At 49.4% G+C, this 19,983-nt stretch overlaps 2 protein-coding genes across 4 annotated transcripts; both read left to right on the forward strand.

Moving 5' to 3' along the window:
- The first annotated feature begins 1,089 nt into the window (after nt 1-1,089).
- Nucleotides 1,090-16,223, forward strand: LOC131139736 (uncharacterized). The gene is made up of 9 exons (XM_078795828.1): nt 1,090-1,205; nt 1,311-1,641; nt 2,301-3,165; nt 4,773-5,032; nt 5,232-5,288; nt 6,514-7,366; nt 8,278-8,722; nt 12,942-13,023; nt 13,902-16,223. Exons 2-9 carry the CDS (start codon nt 1,449-1,451, stop codon nt 15,137-15,139), a joined length of 3,993 nt encoding a protein of 1,330 aa, XP_078651954.1. The 5' UTR covers nt 1,090-1,205; nt 1,311-1,448; the 3' UTR covers nt 15,140-16,223.
- Nucleotides 16,224-16,952: 729 nt separating this feature from the next.
- On the forward strand, nt 16,953-19,921 carry LOC131139746 (uncharacterized). Of its 3 annotated transcripts, none has more exons than XM_078795607.1 (3): nt 16,953-17,675; nt 18,329-18,759; nt 19,653-19,921. In XM_078795607.1, the coding sequence occupies exons 1-3, from the start codon at nt 17,507-17,509 to the stop codon at nt 19,866-19,868; spliced, it is 816 nt and encodes a 271-aa protein (XP_078651733.1). In that variant the 5' UTR covers nt 16,953-17,506; the 3' UTR covers nt 19,869-19,921. The 3 variants fall into 3 exon arrangements, with proteins under 3 accessions (XP_078651733.1, XP_078651734.1, XP_057945605.2); XM_078795608.1 differs by lacking the exon at nt 19,653-19,921 and adding an exon at nt 18,914-19,083; XM_058089622.2 differs by lacking the exon at nt 19,653-19,921 and having other exon boundaries at nt 18,329-19,202.
- Nucleotides 19,922-19,983: the final 62 nt, after the last annotated feature.

Raw genomic sequence — 19,983 nt, forward strand, 5'->3', positions numbered from 1 at the left:
CTGTTTAACAAACATTTCAACCGTGTTTTGTTTGTTTCTTGTAATATTAAGAATTGTAGTTAAAATGCTTTAAAATATTTTATATTTCAACTCTATGCTACGAAAATGAAGTTTGTTTTTTCCGATTATTTCATATTTATTCTTGTTTTTTCTGGTAATTCGTGACTTTAATCCCAAAAGATTTTGACTTTATTCTCATGACGTCATATCATATTATAATTTTTCTAGCATTTTCCAAAAATTCCAACTTTATTCAGTGTTTTCTTTGTTGTTCATATCATTACGACCTGAAAACAATTGTTCAATATTTCAGCTGTACGCTACTGAAATGACCATCACAATGTTATTGTACAATTACAAACAAATTACAAACCTTTTCTCTTAGTATTTTGATTGATTCTTGTCAGACTACTGCTGATCTTTTCATTTTTATTTTATTTTGTTATTTCATGTTAAAGTCTAATTTTGGAATGTGCCGCGGGCCGTTTAAAAACAGACTCGGGCCGCAATTAGGACACCCCCTTTTCTAAGACGAGTATCATCGTGGTGGTCCGTAATTAGGCGTGTTAGTGTGCAGTAACCAAGCGTTTCCGCTAGATGGCAGCATTTTACCTTGTTCATAGAAGCAAAAGCGAAGACGTCCATTCTTCTTTGTGCATGCCCATATCCATTATTTATTCATGATATGGCTCAACAAACATTCCTCTTGCTTCAGATCGCATCGCCCGTGGGCACTTTGAAGCTTCTCATGCCAGCTTAGCTTGCTGGCTGCTAACAAACACACACAGAAGTGATCAATGTTAAGACTTTAATCACATCATATTTAATAATACTAATATATCCAGTTTTATTCAGTGTTTTGTTGTTCATATTACGGTTTTCAAACAATAATTCAACATTTCAACTCCAAAAATTGTACAAAGCTCCAACATTCCAGGGCACCACAACCTTCATGTACAAATACAACCTTTTGGGTTAAACTATACGTTTAGAATGTGCGGCGGACCGTTGGGAAAAAGACCCGGGCCGCACTTTGGACACCCCTGTTCAAACCCAACAAGCTGGATCTTTCTGCTCGAACGTAATTGGTCACTGCAGTGTGTAGTAACCAAGCGTTTCCGGTAGAGGGCAGTATTTCACCGTCCCCATTCTTCCCATTGTGACCCCCATCGTGGAGGCAAAAGCGAAGACAAAACGTTAGCAAGGTAACTCCTCGTTTTTGCTGCCATCGCGGCATCGTTCGCTGCTTCGTGAACGGCCCTGTGCGTTATTTATGTCGTGTGGCTGAGCAAAGATTCCTCTCGTTTCAGATCGACTCGCCTGCGTGCACTTTGAAGCTTCTCACGCTAGCTTAGCTTGCTAGCTGCTAACAAAGAGCCGCGGAAGTTGTCAACACGTCGCTAAGCAGAGATCAAGCGATTGAGATCAAGTGTTGAGATTGTCCGAAAATGTGTAAAGTGCAAATGCTGAGAGCGTTGCTCAATCAGCGGCTAACTGCGGCTGTTGAAGAAATATTTGGACTGTTCGAAGTCATGATAGCGGAGTACGAGGGGGAACTTTCTCGAACAAAGGAGGAGAACGAGCGACAACGTCAAATGCTGGACGCCATTTTCAAGCCAGAGGATGAACTACAAAGAGCGGGTATGTTTCTTCCTTCCTCTCGCACATTCGTCATTAAAAAAATGACGCTTCATCTTTTTTGTAACGACGAGGCCCCAGGCCTTGCATAGGCTGGAGCTGAGCAACACTGCGCGTGCGCACAGTGGTCGCCATTTTGGGACGGTATCGACGTGTGACTTATCTGAAACTGTATGGTCGCATGTAAACGTCCTTAGCTGGACAATTACCGTTACCATTATCATCTTATTTTATCTTATCATTCTCATCAGGGTTTTCCCTTTCCAAATGAATACCGTGAAAGAGTATCAAAGGACTTTATTCTCTGAGGGAAACGGCGCCACATTCACTTAACCTCCAGTGGAATGTGGACAGTATGCTAAGCTACAGTGCTAATAAATAATTTTGGCCCGCATAAGCTGAGCAGAAGTGATTGATAATGTAGACCCTTGACTTAAATGTATGGAGTCACCATAAAAGCAAAGTTTCACAAGTATTAAGTATTTAATATAAGTATTTTCCCGACACTGCGGCCGATGTGCCCATGGGCAGCAGTGGTGGTAGCCCACTGACGTAATACATCAAAGCGTGGTGGTTCTTTCACGGTGAGATGATGTGGACTCCAGGCGTGTGGTTGCAGCTTCTGCCAGATATGATGCTAACATGCACCTTGTGTCCTGCAGATGTGGACGAAGAAGATCTTCCCCCTGAGCAGCAGCAGCAGCAGCAGTGGAGCTCCAGGGTGCAGCTGGAGGAGCCCCGGCCTCCCCACATTAAAGAGGAAGAGGAGGAGCTGGAGCCCGGCCACATTGAAGATGAGGAGATGGAGCCAGAGCCCACCCACAGTGAAGTGTGGACTCTGGAGGAGGGGGACTTCACCAAGTTCCCGGTGGTTCGTGTTATCGTGAACGCTGACGATGACGAAGACAAAGGTCAGCGTGAGGAGAAGAGGGGGGCGGAGCTCGCAAGCAGCAGCTCGGCCCACTGGGTGAAAACGGAAGTTGATGGCGACCGCTATGGAGGTTCACCAGCAGAGGGAGCGCCTCCGTCAGATAGCGAGGATGCGTCCCACTCTCCTGACACAGACGACGAAGACGCGAAAACTGACAATCGATGTCCCGGCGACAGCAAAACCTTGAAATGTCCCGTGTGCAACAAGACCTTCACCTACGGCAGCTACCTGACGCGCCACATGAGGAAGCACACGGGGGAGCAGCCGTACATCTGCTCGGTTTGTGGCAAAGGTTTCTCGGAGAAGGGCAACTTGATGAAACACTCCAGAACCCACACCGGAGAGAAACCGTTTTCCTGCACTATCTGCAACAAGAGCTTCCGAGAGCCGTCGACCTTGAACAAACACAAGAGAACGCACACGGGAGAAAAACCTTTCAGCTGTTCGTTTTGCGGCAAAACCTTCTCCCAGAGCGAGCACATGAAAATACACACGAGAAGGCACACCGGCGAAAAGCCGTACACGTGCACCATCTGCAACAAAAGCTTTATCGACTGCTCCACCATGGTTCGCCACATGAGGACGCACACCACGCAGTAGCGGCAAACCCTAAGCCGAATGCGTGTGTGTGGTGAGACTCTACCATCTACATAGAAGATGTATGTGTGTGTGTAGTTAGACTCTACCATCTACATGGACACGTGTGTGTGGTTAGACTCTACCATCTACATGGACACGTGTGTGTGTGTGTGTGTGTGTGTGTGGGGAGACTCCATAGAAGACGTGTGTGTGTGTGTGACTGATGAGACTCTCCCATCTCCATGGAAGAGACTCCAGGAGAAGTCTCCTGAACAGAGCCTGCTGGTGAGATCATCAGCAGCAGCCAATGAAGCCGTGGGACTTGAACTGGCTTAGAATGACGTCCGTCAGCCTGAGGCCAACACGCACGCTGATGTGCTTTTATTGTACATAGATTGTCATGTAAGACGTAGATGATACTTCCTGTCACTAAACAAGCACTGCTTTCTTCTAGACTAGAGACGAGTGTCAGATATACACCACAATAAATGATGCAAGTGTTGGGTAAATGGCCTCAACGGCGTGGTTACGTTTTGTCCCGTCTGTCTTGTAGGAAGCATTTTGCAATGTTCCTGTGGTTTCGGGTGAGGAGGCACACGGACTGAGGTATCTCCTCTCTCCTAACGGATACGCAGGCCCGCAAAGCTATTTCCCCGTTCAAAAACGCTCTTGAGCATTCTCTACCTTCTAAAGCTATAAAAACGGCTAAAAGAGGCAACTAAGAATGCACATGATGGGATGCACCCGTTCCGCCCATCTGAAAAACCCTCAAAAGCGCCCACGGCGGTCCATTTTTATGATGCCACCTGCACGCCAACCAAGCTACGGCGACGCGATGGTTACTAACGGCTGACAACTACATTCCTGGCATAGTGACACCACAACAGCTAGCGACTAGCCGGCTGGAGACTAGCTTCACCACGACGCTCCATTGCAATGCCCGAGGCCAGTGGTGGGGGGTAACCTCCCTTCCGGAGCTGCTGTGAGTGTTTGGGACGCGAGGTGTAGCGTTCCTTTCTGCGTTGCTGTGTGACAACAACGCACCCAGGAAGAAAGTTCCACCAATGCTTAAAATGACCAAAATACCGTAATACACTTACAATACCGTAATACACTTACAATACCGTAATCCCGAATGTGCAAGTCATCGCGTGGATATGAAACCATGTTCATGTTTCATAAACGGAAAAATAGTACACTTTCCCTTTAAGGCTAACATGATCCCGGCCAGTGGCGGCGCACTTTTGGTTTCACTTGCGCCACCTCTCGTGGGGGGGGGGGGGTACATCGGCCCATGCAGTACTGAAACCACATCAAAATTAGACTTCACGGCGTTCCCCTAACTTCCATCCATTTCTACCGCTTATCCTCACGGGGGTGCTGGAGCCTATCCCAGCTGCAAGTTGCCAAGCGACAGGGAACGTCGTCAAGCAGCGGTGACGTGTGGAGTGTTAAACGTCATCGGTCACGTGCTCAACGGACCGCGACACGCCCGATGAAAACACGGAGATAGAATGTCGCCATATTTGTAGTCAACTGTCGCCTACAACGGCGAAAACGCAGTTCACTCTCGGAGAACTTTGAAGCGTTTCCGGTTAGCTTGGCCGGCTAGCTGCTAACAAAGACACGGAAGTGGTCGACCAAAGCAGAGACCGAGTGTGAGTGTAAAGTGTCGGGATCGTGTGAAAATGTGTCAGGTCCAAATCCTGAGAGCGTTGGTGAATCAGCGACTAACTGCGGCTGTTGAAGAAATATTTGTAGTGTTGGAAAGAACCATAGCAGAGTACGAGGAGGAACTTTCTAGAACAAAAGAGGAGAACGAGCGACAACGTCAACTACTGGACGCCGTTTTCAGGAAGCAGGAAGTTGTGTTTGCATTTGCAGGTTGGTTTCATTCTTTTGTTGTGCCCGTGAGCAAGCTCCAGTTGAACGCCATCATGAGATGATGGATGTTGCCCGATACTGAAAGAATGACACTTTTCTTCATTTTATGACGTAAGACTCCCGTCTACATCAACAAATGAAACCGTAGGATCGTATCGAACCGTTTGGTAACGTCTGTACTGCCATTCTCTTCTTAAAGACACCCTTTTGACCACCACGTGTGACCAGAAAGAGATTGACACCCCCAAGAGCGATGGTCAGCATTTGATGACAGATACTTCCCCTCAAATTGTAGAGTGACGTCATATTTAAGACAAATACTGCAACATCCGTGTTAGTAGTAGTAGTAGTAGTAAACATTGTGTATCCACAAAATAGCCATAAAAACCATAGTTTTGTCTTGGTTGGGTTTAGAAAGACTCATTCTCATGGACTCTCATGGACTGTGATGTTTGCAGATGACGTTGGGATTTGTAGTGAGAGGAGGGAACAGGTGGAGGAGATGCTGGAAGAGTGGAGGTTTGCCCAGGAAAGGAGAGGAATGAAGATTAGCCGCAGCAGGACGTAGTATATGTGTGGGAACGAGAGGGACCCGAGTGGAAGAGTGAGGTTACAGGGAGAAGAGATACAGAAGGTGGAGAATTTGAAGTAGTCCGGGAGAATGGAGATAGTGAAAAGGAGGTGAAGAAGCGTGTGGAACGGGTGGAGAAACGTGTCAGGCGTCATGTGATAGAAGAGTTCAGCTAAAAGGAAAGGAAAGGTATACAAAACTGTGGTGAGAGCAGCCATGTTGTTTGGTCTGGAGACAGGAAGCAGAACTGGAGGTAGCAGAGATGAGGATGCTGAGGTTCTCATTGGGAGTGACCAGGATGGATAGGATCAGGAAGGAGTACATCAGAGGGACATTACATGTTAGAGGCCTTGGAGATAAAGTCCTTTCGGCCAGACTGAGATGGTTGGGACGTGTCCAGAGGAGAGATAGTCAATATATTGGTAGAAGGATGCTACCAGGTAGGAGGCGTAGAGGAAGACCACAGAGAAGGTCTATGGATGTAGTGAAGGAGGACATGAGAGCGACAGATGCAGAAGACATGTTTGGAGGGAAAAACCCAAAGAGGAAGACGATTCTCACGCGCCAATAACATCAGAAAAAAAACGATACCGATGTGAACGATATCCAATCTTTATGCCACCATTAGCTGGGGGGTGGGGGGGGGGTCTCGGTCAGTTCCTTCCACATTTTGCAGCACAACTTCATGCATCTCCACGTTTTCTGTCCTTGTGATCGTTGTCCTTAAGTTGACGTGTAAAACTCAATTGCGAATAATAACCACAAGATGATTTTATGGGATTAGAAATAAGATTCGCATCCATCATTCCCAGACGTGGCCGTGATATTCCTTGGCAACCAGGCAGAATTCCTGCTCCACAAGAATGAAGCTCTGTTAATGGCAGGTGTGCTGTCTTCTTGCGTCCTGCAGATGCCAGTGAAGAAGATGGTCTCCTTGAGCAGCAGGAGTGGAGCTCCAGGCTGGTGGCGGAGGAGCCAGAGCCTCCCCACATTAAAGAGGAAGAGGGGCAGCCACCGCCCCTGCACCTCAAAGAGGAAGAGCCGGCGCTCCCCCGCATTAAAGAGGAGGAGGAGGAACTCAGCGTCAGTCAAGAGGGAGCAACAGAAGCTGATGGAGACCACTGTGGAGGATCACCAGCAGACAAGCTCTTAGCTCCACTATCAGATAGTGAGCACACGACGTCACACTCTCCTGACACTGATGATGATGATGAAGACTCTACAGCTGATATGACATGTCACCCTGACAACACACGCTTGAAATGCCACCACTGCGACAAGAGCTTCGGCAAGAAGGGAGCTCTTGAAACCCACATGAGATACCACACAGGAGAGAGACCCTACGTATGCTCTGTGTGCGGTAAAGCCTTCACAATAAAAGGACATTTGAGCAGACACGGAAGAACGCACAGCGGGGAGAAACCGCATTCCTGCTCAGTTTGCGAGACCAGTTTCAGCGCTCGCTCGGCGTTGGTTCAACACATGAGGACGCACACCGGAGAGAAACCTCACACCTGCTTGGTCTGTGGTGAAAAATTCTCCCAGAAGGGAAATCTGAGCAGACACACCAGAACACATAGCCGGGACGGCGTTTTTGGCTGCTCCGTTTGTGGGAAAAGCTTCTCTCAGAAAGGATATCTGAAGATCCACACAAGAACTCACACGGGAGAGAAGCCGTACTCCTGCTCCTTCTGCGACGCCAGCTTTAGCGTCCGCTCGGTCTTGGCCAAACATGTTAGAAGAAGACACACTAGCCTACCGTGAGTAGTCGCTTCCTGAAATGCGAACACGTCGGGAGATGCTGTACAGTACTGCCTCCCGCCAGCTGGGATAGGCTCCAGCTGGGATAGGCTCCAGCTGGGATAGGCTCCAGCTGCCAGTGGCCGTCAAACAGGACGTGGTGGAAAACGGATGGATGAAGGTTCAGACGGCAGAGCTGGGTCGTTTCCGCCGTCATCAAGTACAAGCGGCCATGGAAGGCGACACTTGGCGATGTGGACGTGCAGGACACCTCCACCAGCCGGGGGGTTGGGAGGGGCGAGGTGTAGTGTGGTGTGGCGTGGTGTGGCGTGACGTGGCGGTACGCTGCCCACGCTGTGACGACGGGGATTCGTGAAGAGGCTGGACACAGGAAGACAATGGTGTCCAAACTGCAGCCTGGGGGCTAGTTGTGGACTGTGGCTCATTATCTGCATTTTCTGGTGGGTGGAATAAAACACAGCAAAGTGGAATAACAAAGCAAAAAGGAATAAAAAGCAGAACTGTTGACACCAACAACGTAAATATATGTACAACTTGTTTTTTAAAGGAATGACATAACATTGTCCATAATGGCCACCCATGCAAATTAGGGGATGACTTCATCATCATCATCATCATCACTGCCATGTACTGGAGGAACTATGGTAGACATCGGTCTACGGTCTGAAGATGGAACATTTTGAATGTGTCAATCATGACAACAAAAGACAGTTTGAACCCCCCCAAATACTTGAAAATACACAACCTATTTGTGAGCAATTGAAGGCAACACCAGCAGACAATAAGACAATAAAATGAGGGTAAGGACATCCAACATGGGCTCTTTTACTTTGTGCTAACGTTGCTAACAATGTCGCCTCAGTGGTGCTAAACTATTTGGACTTCTTGTCCACCGCCGCCTCCCCTGACTTAGTAGAACACTGACCACCAAAACAGGTACTTGTGGCAAACGTCGAGTAGAGAAATGTGATATCGCCCACTGTGTGGATGAATCGACATTTGGATCGATCCGCCCATCCGCCATTTTCTTCAGTCGCCAGAGACGGCGGGACTCGACGGGACTGGACGGAACCATGACCAAGCCCAAACCAAAGCAGAACTGCAGTGTCGTTGGCTGCACGGACCGGCACCGATCCTTGCACCGCGTCCCAAACACGAAGGACGTCCGAGCCAAGTGGATTCATTTTATTTACGACGGAAACGTCCCGGCGTCCTTCGGCAAAAGTCTTTTCGTCTGTGCCAACCACTTCACGGCGGACTGCTTCAGCAACCTGGGCCAGTACGACGCCGGACTGGCACTGAGGCTGAGTGTGAAAGATGGGTCCGTGCCAACTGTTCGAGCGACAGAAGAGGGAAGCGTAAGTTGCTCGTTTCTTTGCGTTAGCCTCGTAGCACAAGCTAACGCTAACAGTTGTATCAAAACGAAGACGAGCCAACTCTACGTTAAGTTATCGGGGTTCGTTTCCGGGTCGTGTACGATGCTGCTGCTTGTATGTTGTGCCTTCGATCGGGGCTTTAACGTCAGACCGTAACGTGTTTAGCCCACACAAGCCGTCCGTTCGCGCACTTCCGCACTTGGACTTTTTGAGTGCGGCCAAATGCAGTGAGCCGCCAGTACCCGGATGTTGCACTCGACAAGGTGAGTGCGCAGCCATGAACACACTTACCACCCTCAATGGCCGCCATCTTGGCTAGCGGTTAGAAAGGAAAGGAGCTGTCTCGAGAGAGGCATTTACCGGAAGTGTACCGATAATAATCCACGTGGGACAGCAGTATAGCGTTCAAATATGAATATTTGAGACCAAATGGGACAGCTCGAAGATTGACTGGTTTGACTTTGTCTAATTGGTCGGTTAGCTTGAAGTTGCTGTCCTGTTGTGTCTTTTCCTTTCCGGTTGGCTGAAGTATTCATTGAGTTTGACTTGGCTGCGTCCGAATTCAGGGCCTGCGGAACACTTCCTGCTTGGTCACGTGTCTTGGTAACGGTAGTGCTTTTATTGCATGTGATGCATCAGATTACAATTGAGTGATCACATCATCAGTTCCCAGTTCCACATGTCCAAAATCAAAGTCAAGTAGGCAGATAAAGAGAAGGGAAGCAAAATGTGAACCAAAGGAGCCCAGCTTGTTTTAGGATCTTTTTTTGTTTGTTGCCGGAAAGAGAAGAGGAGGTCAACCGTCGACAGATTTATTTCCCGACACGGAGCGGACCAGAGGTAAACCTTTTATTATTAACCACAGTAACATTCAGTGTTTGCCATGGGACTGCGATCTATTATTGGCGTCGTTACGTCATTAGCGTCATTAGCGCCATCGTCCATCATGCATGTGTTTCCCCAACATGGAGGATATTTCTAAACAAGCGTTTGTGTTGTTGCCAGACATTTCATCATGCAAAGCATGCAGACCCTCACCTGGGACGTAGCTGGCCTAGCCTAGTTTCGGAATGTACTGTAGCGTCAGTACACGTTAGTACGTGTACCGTGTACTCTGTGTACACTTTTGACGGTGCTCCCCTCAATGCTTTACTGTCACACCCCACTTCCTTCTTAATGGAGACGCCCATCGATGACATCATCGCCAACCCTTCTATGGCTTCTATAACCCTTCTATTAAAATGGAGCTGCGGTCGTCTTGCATGCCGGAAGGGGTGTTGCAAAGGAGGGAGACACGGGCTATTTAGCAATGGCGTCGTGCACGTGAAGCTAGCGGCTTGTGTAGGTGCTACCTTGCCAATGACACGCCCCCCAGCTTAGCCACGTCGAGCTGGAAGGGGCGGAGTCAGTGGCGTTGCAGCATAATTTGGGACGTTAGACGCGGGGGTGTCCAAATTGCGGCCCGGGAATATTTTTTTTCTATTGGCCTGCCCACATTGTAAAAATATAACTGAACGAGAAATATAAAAGTGTTACGAGAATAAAGTCGTAATATTTCAGGAAGAACATTTGAAAGATGAAATATTTGGGGAATAAAAACCATCAGAATGGAGGAAAATGGAGGAAAAGAGTGACGTTGATCGCAATAAGAAACTCTTTCACCGAGAGGACGAAGCCGTGTTGCAGTTTTTTCTTGAATTCAACGGTGGAAAAAGGTTTGATTTCTTCCTTTATTGCGTGTTTGCCCCCCCCCCCCCCCCCCCCAAATGTTTCACATCATGAACCAAACGTAAACAGGAGCGACTGACGACACTGAATGCACCCGCCTGAGGTAACCTGCTCTAGGTTATTAACCCCCCCTTGTCCTTCCAGCCTCCCCACCCACGGCGCTACTGCAGGATCAACAACACGGTGCCGTTACTGGCGCTCTACTTTGACGGGCAGAGCGACATGAGGCCAGACTTCCGTCTCTCCAGGGCCTCCTTCTCTGCCCTGATGGACCTCCTCGGGACCCAGTGTGACCACGGCTGGGGGCCCGTGATCGAGACCCTGGTCTTTCTGTTCTGGTTGGCCAGCGGCGCCTCCTACCGAGTGGTCGGCCGAGCGTTCGACATGCCCCGAACCAGCGTGCACCGCGCCGTCCACAGAACAAGCGGGAAGATCCGCGCTCTCCTCCCCCGGGTGGTCAGCCTTCCGTCTGCCGAGGATCTGGCCCCGCTGGGTGCCGGCTTTGCCCGCTTGGCCGGGTCGGCGGCCTTCAGCAGGGTGGTCGGCAGCATCGGGGGCTGCCACGTCCGTGTCAAGCCGCCCCTGGAGGAAGCGGCCGGGTACCTCAACCCCAAGCTGTTCCATTCGCTGCAGTTTCAGGCCATCTGTGACCACACGGCCAAGTTCCTGGACGTGTTCATCGGCTTCCCCGGGTCCGCGCGGGACACCAAGGTGCTGAAGCACAGCCCCATCTACGCTCAGCGGAAATACCCGCCACCCGGCTTCTGCATCGTTGGGGACGGCGTCTACCCTTGCCTCCGACAACCCATCGCCCTCATGACCCCCTACAGGCACCCGGTCCGCAACCACCTCCAGGCCCGCTTTAACGGCCACCTCTCTAAAGCCCGCTGTGTCGTGGAGAGAGCTTTCGGCATCATGGAGACCAGGTGGAGGTCTATTTTCTTAAAGGCTCTGGAGGTGGACGTCCTCTACGTCCCGGAGGTCATCGCCTGCTGTACGGTCCTGCACAACATCTGCCTGAGCAGCGGGGATGTGCTCGAGCCGGAAGAAGCTCGGGGGGACGAAGCGGCTTCCGACTACGCAGAGGACCCGGAGGATCCGCCGCCCGCGGGGACCGTCTGCGGCGCAGAGGACAGGCACAGGATGGCCATGCTGTGTTACGCCCCGGACCACGACTACTTGTAGATGCTAGCTTTGCTTGGTCTTCGTTCTGGCGCACGTTCGTCCTATTTTCATATTTGAAGTCTGGCATCGTGTTTCATCTAAAGTACTTTTGTAAATAAACGTGTTCAGTACCTGTGGAACCCGCACACGGACTGCTTTGTTTCTACGGTGACCCATATGATGTGTGGAAACCGGGGCAACATCTTTCTCAACATTTTTGACCAAAACCAAATCTGGAGCGTACAAAAACCAAAACACATACACCGGGGGTCTCCAGATGTTTTCCCCCAAGGGCGGCATCCTGACAGCTCAAAGCCTCCCTGGCATGATTCAGCAACTTGGCCTGAATATGCTCCATCTTGTTTGGAATTGTCCTCCACCTGGTTAGAGCTCTGGAAGCGCAGAGTAAATTTGCCGGAATGAAAACTCGCTCTTGCAGCTCAGCCTCGTTTCCGGAGGGGGCGTCACGGGGGTGCCACCTCTCAGCTGATACAGAGAATGGAAACGCTTCCCCGGGCAGATGGTGGACTTGGTTCATAGTCCTGCCAAAATGTTGTGATGCTGCTGGAAGTTCACATATCTCGGCGATACTGTAAGGCTGTAAAACCAAGTTATATAAACATCCTTCACAGCCGTGTGTGCTGGGGGGGGGGATTGGGTGAACTCCAGTTGGTTCCCATTCTGTGTTTTCAGGGCCACCAATCACGGCCATGTTCTGCAAGTTCTCCGTTCCATCCATTTTCTATGCCACTTATCCTCACTAGGGTGGAGGTATGCTGGAGCCTATCCCACCAGTCCAGGGTGGACCCCCCTGGACCAAGTTAGGGTACCAACCATAACTTGTACCAGGTACCAAGCCCAACCCTAGACGCCCCAGGTCTCGTATGGCGCCATGTTGGTGCAGCCGAGAGGTGTCACCCTGATGACGGCGGTTCTGGAAACGTAGCTTAACTGCAAGAGCTCGCCCGTCATGGCCGCTGTGCATTTTAAATATCATTTTTGAGAAACAACAATCCAAAAATGGAACAATGTAGATTACAAATTACAAAGAGTATTTTTAACCAACGTTGGTCAATCATCCTTTGGAGTTCTTGGAAAATTACTGCAATTTTTTGTTCTCTTGTATTTTTAGAATGTGCCAAGGGTCTTACATGGCCCCCGGGCCACACTTTGGACACCACTGACATGTCCTCAGCTGAAAATGTATTTACCTGCCCCCCGCCCCCAACCCCATTTTTTGACCAGTAGTGACATCTTACTGTGAAGCCATCAGGAACTGTCATTTTTTCATCAGCGTTTCTGTCTGCAGCGTCTCTGCGACACGACGACCACGCAGGAAGTCGGCAACCAACTCGCCATAGAAAGAGACGGGGCTCCCCTCAGAAGCACGGGTATGTCCAGCCAGACCTTGTCCACTCACCCCCGGTCTCACCCCCCACTTTAAATTCCCTTCTTAGTAGATGTAACTTGTCTAAATATTTATGAACATTATTAGAGCCCTGTAGACATGAAACAGCACCCCTATAGGCACCTTTCCACTTCCCTATTATGCAATATTGTAGACATCCTAAGAGACAATAAGACCTTTTAAGACATAAATGTGTTGATCTGAAGTCATGAAGTCCGCCATGGCGTGTCCCACATCATAGAGTGAAAAAGGTCCTCATTGTGTGTGGAAGTGGTAAATTTAGAAGAAATCTATTTGAGGCTTGATCACTCGCTTTCCAGCTCCCGGCCGTCATCAATGAATAATACGCATGTAATGGTGACCATAGGTGTGCTATTTTGGGCTATTTAGGTGTGCTAATCATGTTGGAAAACATTTACAACGTCGTACGGGTTACTTTGAATGCGGAAGTCTGGATGGAGGCACAGCTGTAATGTATTTTATCATAATGATGCAATATTTTCTTTAGTTTATTATTAGTATTAGTTTATTTATTTCCATCTCGATCCTTGGTGGTGGTCTCACTTCACATCATCTTTATTTCCATCCCTGCGCTTTCATCGTTTTTCCTCCCACTGTCGCCTAGATTTCCTGCATTGTGTGTATGCTAGCGGCCCCGCCTCCCCCCACAGCGACATCGTATGAACAACCTGGAAGAGCCCAAAGCTTGTATAAGCCACGACTGCCGTAAATGCGGAGACATATTGTTGTCCAATGAATGTCCCCCCGGCCCCCGGCCCCCAAACCGCTGCAGACACTACTTCTATTCCCTCACGTTTCATCTTCACTTTTCCAAAGTGTTTGTCTTCTTGTGTCCCGCAGACATCAGTGAAGGGGATTTTCCCCCCAAGCAGGAGGAGCCGCGGCCTGCCCACATGAAAGTGGAAGATGAGGAGACCCAGCCCCAGCCCCCCCACGTGAAAGCGGAAGAGGAGGAGACCCAGCCCCAGCCCCCCCACATCAAAGAGGAAGAAGAGGAGCCGCAGCCCCCCCACATCAAAGAGGAAGAGCAGCATCACAGCATCAGTCAGGAGGCGGAGTATGTGGAAGGAAAGGAGGAGTTCCCGGTGATCCGTGTCGTTGTGAAGAGTGAAGATGATGAAGGAGGCGTTGCCGGAGACCACCGTGGAGGACCACCAGCAGACAACCTTGTAGCGACGCTATCAGACGGCGACGACGCAACGTCACACTCGCCTGACACGGACGACGAAGAGTCTCAAGTCGATGTGACGTGTCACGCTGGCGACACGCGCTTCCGATGCTCGCAGTGCGACAAAACGTTTGTCAACAAGGGAAACCTGAAAAGGCACATGACAAATCACACAGGAGAAAAACTATTCATGTGCTCCGTTTGTGGTAAAAGATTCTCTCAGAAGGTCCACTTGATGACGCACACAAGGACACACAATGTAGAGAAACCGTTCACCTGCTCGGTTTGCGGCAAAGGATTCTTTCAGAAGTCACACTTGAAAGGACACGCGAGTACGCACACAGGAGAGAAACCATACACCTGCTCAGTCTGCAACACCAGTTTTAATTATCATTCCGTGTTGGTTCAACACATGAGAAGGCACACGGGAGAGAAACCTTTTATGTGCTCCGTCTGCGGCAGCAGATTCTCTCAGAAATCAGTTCTTATCAAACACAGCAGAACACACACTGGAGAGAAACCTTTCAGCTGCTCTATTTGCGGTAAAGTGTTCTCGGTGAAAGACACTTTGATAACACACTTGAGGAGGCACACCGGAGAGAAACCTTTTGCCTGCTCAGTCTGCGGCAAAAGTTTCTCTGTGCAGCAAGACTTGAAAAGCCACGCACGAACACACAGTGGAGAAAAACCTTTTCCCTGCTCGGTGTGTGGGAAAAGGTTCTCTGTCAAGGAACACCTCAAAAGCCACACACGAATACACAGCGGAGAAAAACCTTTTCCCTGCTCGGCCTGTGGGAAAAGGTTCTCTGTCAAGGGCCATTTAAAAAGACACACCAAAACACACGCTGGGGAAAACCTGCTGCCTGCTCAGTCTGCGGGAGAAGGTTTCCTGGAAGTGCAGATTGATTAGCCATGAGCGAAGAAGTGTTGAGTCGCGGTGCGTGCGAGACGAAAGGTTGGCCGATACGCCGACGTAGCCGCTTGGCAATCGCAAGGGTCCTGGTGAGAACAGCAGCGGTAAATGAAGCTGCAGGACTTGGACTGTGGGGCAACATCTCCACGGGGAAAACACCAACAGTAGTGCTCCAGAACTAGGTAGGACAACTTTTTTGCATCATCAAATGTTCAACCGCTTTTTTCTTGATGCAGAATGTCTGCACTGTCGGATCTCAAGGAGGTTCCGAGTAGAGCTTCAAACTGCAAAAGGAAGAATGTTAGAGTTTGCGGTTGATGGGTAGTCGGCTGACCATCAGCTGATCACAAGTCACTGTTATGGGCGTGCCCAGAGGCCTGCCCTCCTCCCCGCTCTGCTGCTCCGCTTAGTTTTGGGAGTGTGACCAATCACAGCTGGAATAGGTGCAGATTATGGAAGGCGTAGAAAGCCTTGCGTGCGGTGATGGTGGGGGGCTGCTCTGCAGGGGCCCACAGCGCAACACAAGGGCCCCAACATCAGCATCACGGGTCCCCTTTAAGATTGCAGGATTTAGTGTCAGGTCGTCACTCCGTCATCATCTCTGGATGGCGAAGGCCAGCGGGCTTTCCCTCTTTGAAGGCGGTGGGATTGTTGTGCTGCGTGAGCAAAGCCTCTGGCAGCGCGCCAGTGCTCACGAGGACGGTGGAGCAAAGGAGTCAAGGAAGATCCCAAAAATAGGCCGGAGGATTCCGGTGGCTGTCCGCCAGCTCACGGGACCACCCTCGGCCTGAGTGAAGGTCGCTGCTGGGGGGGCTTGCAGTCCGCCAACCATCAGACTCCGTCTGCCAGAGAAGGATTTAGGGTGGAGAAGAAAGACCATGGGACGTTGGAAGGTGGAAGAAGGTTCTGTTCTCCTTTGATGGTCCTGATGATTCCAGCGGGATGTTCTCCAACGGCACAGTGGAGGGGGGCCATTGTGACCCTTCAGGTTGTGCAGGGGCGTCAAATGGCAGCCGGCTATGTGGAGATGTGACTGACGGCCTTTCTGAAGATCCAATGTACTTGATGAGATCAACTGGTCTTCAACGAGGAGGTCGTTTGGTGGGTGACCTTCCATACATCACGTGGGGTGCAGTAGCCAAAGGTGCCAGTAGGTGGCAGTAAGGAGGTGTCAACGCCTCTTGTTTTATGTGGCCTAAAAGACTAAAAAATACACTCCTGTCGTGGTAGCGTACCGGGACATAATTCACCCCGGAACTATCGATAGGCGCTTCACTCCCATTATTCTTATTATTCTTATTTTAATGTAAAAAATACCTAAATATATTTTCAATGGCGTTATTCATTCATTCATTTTGTACCGCTTTTTCCTCACGAGGGTCGCGGGGGTGCTGGAGCCTATCCCAGATGTCTTCGGGCGAGAGGCGGGGTACACCCTGGACTGGTGGCCAGCCAATCACAGGGCACATATAGACAAACAACCATTCACACTCACATTCATACCTATGGACAATTTGGAGTGGCTAATTAACCTAGCATGTTTTTGGAATGTGGGAGGAAACCGGAGTACCCGGAGAAAACCCACGCATGCACGGGGAGAACATGAAAACTCCACACAGAGATGGCCGAGGGTGGGAATTGAACCCTGGTCTCCTAGCTGTGAGGTCTGCGCGCTAACCACTAGACCGCCGTGCCGCCCCAATGACATTATTTTAACTTTAAATAAAGTTGTGTTCTTGTTTGTAATAATGTGAAATGCTATTTAAGCTATTAAATGAAATTTAAAAATGATCATTTTTACCTCTCTTTTAACATATTAAGTGATTTGTGTGCCCGAGCCCGCCGTGGCGTAGTGGTTAGCGTTCTGGACTTTGGAGCGCCTTGGCTTCGAATCTCCACTAGTAAGCATCGTCGGTATTCATCCGGAATTTAAAGGGCTCAAGCCAAAAAATCAGTACGCCGATCAAAAAGTAATCAGGAAAAAAGCCGAAAGAAACAAACAAGTGATTTGCGTGCCCGGTGTGCGACGTTCATGACCGAAATGCTGGTCCGGGTTGTAATGACGCCTCCACTCCTGAGGGAGGCGGTAATACACAGGATGACTGACCCGCCAAGTCTGCCGGAAACCGGAAATAGGTCAAGGAGAAGAATGTAGCGAGATCGTCTGATTAAAGCCGTGTTTTTGCCTCAATCAAACAACACGATGTCTTCCTCGTAATGTACATATTTTTGTCGCATAACGGAGCGCACACTAACTTTTCTCATCAGGATAAACTCAGCGAAAATCGAAGCTTCTCGTGCTAGCTTAGCTTGCTAGCTGCTAACAAAGGGACTCGGAAGTTAGTCGGCTGCTGTCGTGTGAAAATGTGTAAAGTCCAAATGCTGAGAGCGTTGGTGAATCAGCGACTAACTGCGGCTGTTGAGGAAATATTTGTAGTGTTGGAAAGAACCATAGCAGAGTACGAGGAGGAACTTTCTCGAACAAAAGAGGAGAACGAGCGACTACTGGCCGCCGTTTTCACCAAGCCTCCAGGTTGGTCACACCAACGACCTGTCGTCTTCGTTTCAAAGCTGTGATTGATGCATGACAGGCGACTGGAGTGGTTATTTTTAGCCCGTCAAATAGGTCATGTACAGCTGGTGTCGGACCTATTTCTGATGTGCGCTTGAGCAACATATTTGTCATTTTCCTCCTTGTACAGTCGAGTGAGTGTTTTATATTAGTATTAATAATTCATGCGGCTATGTTCGTCTTCATTTCCTTGACCAAAGGCCTTGGTTCATTCCTCAAAAATGTACTTTGGACATGGAATCGCTTATATTCACTTTCAAAAGATGACGGGCGATTACAAAAAATACACATTTGCTTGGTTAAATAAATATCACTAAAACGACTCAACAAAGTGTAAAATAATACTGAAAAAATACATTTAATAAAATGATTGAAGTGTATGAAATACTTACAATATATATTAAAAAACATTAAAAATTGTTAATAATAAATACAAGTGGCAAACAAACAAATACGAAGAAGTTACTTACTTAAGGTTACTTAAGGTAAATCAATGAATGAATGACTGAAAAGTGTAAACCAAATGACTTTCATAAGGAATGAAATATATCACTAACATATGACATATATTACAAATAATCAAAAAGACTGAAACAATCATCTGGTGTCCCCAGACGTCCAACAGATCAAGGAGGAGGAGGAGGAGGCCGAAGATGCCAAGCTGCCATCCGTTCATGTCATTGTGAAGAGTGAAGATGATGAAGACGGCGGCGAAGGCGAGGAGAAGAGAGAGGCGGAGCCTCCAAGCAGCAGCTCAAGTCAACACATGACAACAGAAGCTGATGGAGACCACTGTGGAGGATCACCAGCAGACAAGCTCTTAGCTCCGCTATCAGATAGCGACGACACGACGTCGCGCTCTTCTGACACTGATGATGAAGACTCCAAAGCCGCGGCGACGGGTCACACCGACGGCTCACGCTTCAAGTGCTCGCAGTGCGACAAGACTTTCAACGACCGCAGCAATCGGAAAAGACACATGCGATGTCACACGGGAGAGAAACCGTTCCTGTGCTCAGTTTGCGGTCGGCAGTTCTCTCAGAAGGTACACCTGACGACGCACACAAGAACGCACACCGGAGAGAAACCCTTTTCCTGCTCTGTGTGTGGTATGCGTTTTGTGCGCAATCAGCATTTGAAAATACACACCACGACACACACCGGAGTGAAACCTTTCCCCTGCTCGGTCTGCGGTGCAGGTTTTCTACGGAACGGAGATTTGAAGAAACACATGAGCTCGCACGCGGGAAAGAAACCTTTCGTGTGCTCCGGCTGCAACAAAAGCTTCAGCGACCAAAGCGCGCTAGTCAAGCACATGAGGACTCACGCTGGTGACAAAGTGCTGAGCTGCAACGCTTGTGGGGAAATCTACAAGGGCTGCAGCGGTCACCTGTGTGATGGTGACAGCGGCGGCGCTAAATGAGGCCGTCTGACATCGGCTCACGTTTGGTGTTCGTAGGCCGTCCTTGAGATGGAATAAAAGTAGAAAATAACTGGCTCGCTCCTTTTAATCTGTCCAATTGGAAACTTCAGCCAATAAGCGAGGCTGAAGCGGCGCTCAGGGCGTTAGCCTTCACCGCACACTTTATTGGTAGGGGCTGTGATGGCACCGCCACACCTGAGGGAGGCAGTCATGCAGCACAATGCGCCTACCGTGTGTTACCGGAAGTAGCCAACAAAAGAAGGGAAACGTTAGCTAGCAGGGCAGTTAAGTCTGCGCTAGTTCCTTCTCATCCCAAGGCTGCTCTAGCATAGCCCTGTCAACCTATGAGGATGGATGGATGGGTGGATGTTGAGGATACAGATGGGTGGATGGATGGATGGTGAGGATAGAGATGGATGGATGATGGATGGATGGATATTATTCATATTTGGAGCCCCAATATTCCGTAACTCTGCTTTTTCCAAAGCATGTGTTTGTCTTCTTGTGTCCTGCAGACATCAGTGAGGATCTCCTCATCTCCTCGTCTCCTCCCTGAGCAACGAGTGAGCAGGAGGAGCCACCGGTCAGTTCGTCCTCTCAGCTGTCGAGTTTGTTTGAGGAGCACCGCTTTAGATGGCGGCTCAATTTCTCCACTTGGTTCAGGCCGTAATGACACCTCCACGCCTGAAGGAGGCGCTGGTGCGCTACAATGTACCGGCTGTGTAGGGTAACTAGCGTTACCGGAAGTAGTGCATTAAAAAGCCTCACAGGATCCAAGTCCGTGTCAATTATTCGTTTTTAGGTGCGTGCTTTTGTGTGTCGCGGAACAAACTACACGATATTAGT

Source organism: Doryrhamphus excisus, linkage group LG13 (assembly GCF_037039965.1).
Source record: "Doryrhamphus excisus strain RoL-2023G ecotype Guam linkage group LG13, RoL_Dexc_Guam_v1.1, whole genome shotgun sequence".
NCBI classification, from domain to species: Eukaryota; Metazoa; Chordata; class Actinopteri; order Syngnathiformes; family Syngnathidae; genus Doryrhamphus; species Doryrhamphus excisus.

Bases quoted from the DNA above. Each gene is read 5' to 3' on its own strand.
- LOC131139736 (XM_078795828.1), top strand. From the start codon at position 1,449: ATGTGTAAAGTGCAAATGCTGAGAGCGTTGCTCAATCAGCGGCTAACT. The intron at 5,033-5,231 runs GTTGGTTTCATT...CTCTTCTTAAAG, and splicing joins AGTTGTGTTTGCATTTGCAG to ACACCCTTTTGACCACCACG. The intron at 7,367-8,277 runs AGTAGTCGCTTC...CCCCTGACTTAG, and splicing joins AGACACACTAGCCTACCGTG to TAGAACACTGACCACCAAAA.
- LOC131139746 (XM_058089622.2), top strand. From the start codon at position 17,507: ATGTGTAAAGTCCAAATGCTGAGAGCGTTGGTGAATCAGCGACTAACT. The intron at 17,676-18,328 runs GTTGGTCACACC...TGGTGTCCCCAG, and splicing joins CGTTTTCACCAAGCCTCCAG to ACGTCCAACAGATCAAGGAG.